The sequence below is a fragment of the Myiozetetes cayanensis genome, unplaced genomic scaffold (genome assembly GCF_022539395.1).
Source record: "Myiozetetes cayanensis isolate MyiCay16 unplaced genomic scaffold, myiCay2020 scf394, whole genome shotgun sequence".
Taxonomy (NCBI): Eukaryota; Metazoa; Chordata; class Aves; order Passeriformes; family Tyrannidae; genus Myiozetetes; species Myiozetetes cayanensis.
The window spans coordinates 37,501-41,216 of NW_026087625.1; the positions used below are offsets into that span (position 1 = coordinate 37,501).

At 62.7% G+C, this 3,716-nt stretch overlaps 1 protein-coding gene across 1 annotated transcript; it reads left to right on the plus strand.

Moving 5' to 3' along the window:
* Positions 1–1,109: 1,109 nt before the first annotated feature.
* Positions 1,110–3,439, plus strand: LOC126646778 (uncharacterized PE-PGRS family protein PE_PGRS46-like; the record flags this gene model as incomplete). The annotated part of the gene is made up of 2 exons (XM_050328325.1): positions 1,110–1,992; positions 2,123–3,439. Coding segments are annotated over exons 1-2 (2,200 nt in total), but the record flags the coding sequence as incomplete, so codon positions are not given.
* Between the last annotated feature and the right edge of the window lie 277 nt (positions 3,440–3,716).

A 3,716-nucleotide genomic window follows, 5' to 3' on the forward strand; every position in this document is an offset into this window, starting at 1 on the left:
TCTCCTCCCTCTCCCTCTCCCTCATCCTCCCCCTCTCCCCCTAGGCTCTCACCCCTCACTCCATCCGCCCTCTTCACCCTCCTCCATCCCCATCTCCCTCTCTCCTCCCTCCATCCCCATCTCCCTTTCTCCTCCCTCTCCCTCTCTCCTCCCTCCATCCCCATCTCCCTCTCTCCTCCCCCTCCCTCTCCCCCTACCCTCTCACCCCTCACTCCATCCGCCCTCTTCACCCTCCTGAGCGCCTTCTCCGCCTCCTCCTCGCTGTCCCCGGCGCTGCCGGCCATGGTGACGGGCAACCCCCTGGCCCGCAGCTCCCTCGCCAGCTCGTGGGCCGCCTCCACCCACAGGTCCTGCGGGGCGGCCACCACGGCCACGTGCGCCCACCTGAAGTGGCGCAGCACGGCGTGCAGCACCCCCGCCGCGGGGGGAAGCGGCCGCACCACCGTGGGGGTGGCCTCGCCCCCCCGCCGTCCCCGTCCCCGCACGCCCACGCGGCCAGCGGCTTGTTCCACGCGGCCGCCAGCAGCCCCGCCGCCCCGCAGGCCGCCGCGTTCAGGGGTCCCACGACCCCCGAGGCGTAGCGCTCCACGTTGGGCAGCCCCGCCACGGCGCGCGGCGTGGAGCAGGGCTCGGGCAGCACCGCCGCGTCCCACCAGTAACCCCCACGCAGGGTGGGGTCGCGGTTGAGCCGCCCCACGGCCAGGCGGGCCGCCACCTCCGGCAGAGCCCGAGCCAGAACGGGGTCGCACCCCCAGGGGCCCAGCACGCCCACCTTGAAGGTGGCGGCCACCGCGGGGGGAGGGGACAGAGGGGGGAGCAGGAGGAGGAGGAGGAGGAGGAGGAGGAGGGGAGGGGAAGGAGAGGCAGGGCAGGGAGGGGAGGGAGGAGGGAGGGAGGGCCACCGAGGGTGGTGGGAGAGGAGGAGGAGGGGAGGAGGGGGCAGGGGAGAGGGAGGGAGAGGTGACGTCGTTGTGGGGGGTGGGGATGTCGCTGTGGGGGGTGACACCGTGGGAGGTGACACTGTGGGGGGTGACACCAAGGGAGGTGATGACACCGTGGGAGGTGGTGACACCAAAGCAGGAGGTGTCACCATCATAGGAGGTGCCATCATGGGAGGTGGCAGCGTGGGAGGTGACACTGTGGGAGGTGATGACATCACCGTGGGGGGTGACACCGTGGGAGGTGACACCAAGGGGGGTGATGACATCACCATGGGGGGTGACACCGTGAGAGGTGACACCGAAGCAGGAGATGTCACCATCATGGGAGGTGTCACTGTTGGAGGTGCCCATGAGGGAGGTGACACCACGGGAGGTGACACTGTAGGAGGTGACACCGAAGTTGAAGGAGGCGTCACCATTGGAGGTGCCACCACCGTGGGAAATGTCACCATTGGAGATGTCACCATGGGAGGTGACACCATTGGAGATGTCACCATTGGAGATGTCACCATTGAAGATGCCACCACTGTGGGAGGTGTCACCATTGGAGCTGTCACCATGGGAGGTGCCACCACCGTGGGAAGTGTCCCTGAGGCAAATGTCACCACTGGAGATGTGACTGTGGGAGATGTCACCGTTGGGGATGTCACCAGGCGAGATGTCACCACCGTGGGAGATGATGCCATAGGAGATGTCATCATGGGAGGTTTCACCACCGTGGGAAATGCCACCGTGGGACGTGCCACCACTGGAGGTGCCACCGTTGGAGATGTTATCATTGGAGCTGTCACTGTGAGGGATGTCACTGTTGGAAATGTCACCGTGGGAGATGTCACCACTGTGGGAGGTGTCACTGTGGGAGGTGACACCACGGGAGATGTCACCATTGGAGATGCCACCGTGGAGGCACCATGGAGGCTGACACCACGGGAGGTGCCACCACCGTGGGAAGTGTCCCTGAGGAAAATGTCACCACTGGAGATGCCACTGTTGGAGGTGTCACCACTGGAGATGTCACCAAGGGAGATCTCACCAAGGGAGATGTCACCAAGTGAGATGTCACCAAGGGAGATGTCACCATGGGAGGTGTCACCATGGGAGGTCACGCTGTGGGAGGTGCCACCACCATGGGAAATGTCCCTGAGACGAATGTCACCATTGGAGATGTCACCATTGAGGAGGTGACACCACTGGAGGTGACACCATTGAGGATGTCACCATTGGAGATGTCACCGTGGGAGGTGCCACCGCCGTGGGAAATGTCCCTGAGACAAATGTCACCATTGGAGATGTCACCATTGGAGATGCCACCACTGTGGGAGGTGTCACCATTGCAGATGTCACCATGGGAGGTCACTCTCTGGGAGGTGCCACCGCCGTGGGAAGTGTCCCTGAGGCGAATGTCACCGCTGGAGATGCCATCATTGAGGGAGGTGACACCATTGAGGATGTCACCGTTGGAGATGTCATTGTTGGAGATGTCACCATTGTGGGAGGTGTCACTGTGGGAGGTCACACTGTGGGTGGTGTCACCACCGTGGGAAGTGTCCCTGAGGAAAATGTCACCATTGGAGATGTCACCATTGAAGATGTCACCATGGGAAGTGACACCATTGGAGGTGTCACCATGGGAGGTCACTCTCTGGGAGGTGCCACCAGCGTGGGAAGTGTCCCTGAGGCAAATGTCACCAGTGGAGATGTCACCGTGGGAGATGTCACCATGGGAGGTGACACCACTGTGGGAAATGTCCCTGAGGAAAATGTCACCATTGGAGATGTCACCAAGCGAAATATCACTGTCGAGGGAGGTGCCACCACTGGAGATGTCACCGTTGGAGATGTCACCAAGGGAGATCTCACCGTGGGAGGTGTCACCACCATGGGAAGTGTCCCTGAGGAAAATGTCACCACTGGAGATGCCACTGTTGGAGGTGTTGCCACTGGAGATGTCACCATTGGAGATGTCACCATGGGAGGTGTCACCACTCAGGAAGGTGACACCATTGGAGGTGCCACCACCGTGGGAAGTGTCCCTGAGGAAAATGTCACCAGTGGAGATGCCACTGTTGGAGATGTCACCATTGGAGATGTCACCAAGGGAGATGTCACCATGGGAGGTGCCACCACCATAGGAAATGTCCCTGAGACAAATGTCACCATGGGAGATGTCACTGTGGGAGGTGCCACCACTGCAGATACCACCGTGGGTGGTGTCGATGTCACCACGGGCGGTGTCGATGTCACCGTGGGCAGTGTCGGTGTCACCGTGGGAGGTGTCGATGCCACCATGGGCAGTGTTGATGTCACCATGGGCGGTGTTGATGTCACCATGGGCAGTGTTGATGTCACCATGGGAGGTGTCGGTGCCACCGTGGGCGGTGCCACCGCTGTCCCCTCGGTGTCCCCTCATGTCCAGGCTGTGCTGGGCCCGAGCTGGGGGGTCCCTCAGGGCCGGGGGGGTCCGGGGGGGTCCAACGGTGTCACCATGGCTGGACACGGTGGGGGGTCACCTGGGGGGACAAACAGGGGGTCAGGGGTGGTGGGGAGGGTGGCCTGGGGGGTTACTGCTCCATGGGGGGTCACTGGGAGGTCACTGGGGGTCACTGGCCTGAAGGGGGTCAGTGGTCACTGAGGGGGTCCCTGGGGGTCGCTGGGGGTGTCCCTGCCATGGGGGTGTCCCAATCCCGGTTCCCCAGAAGGGAAGGGAAGGGAAGGGGGGAGGGGAATAATGAGCCAGCCCAGCCTCCTCCCCTCCTCCTTCCCATCATCCCCACG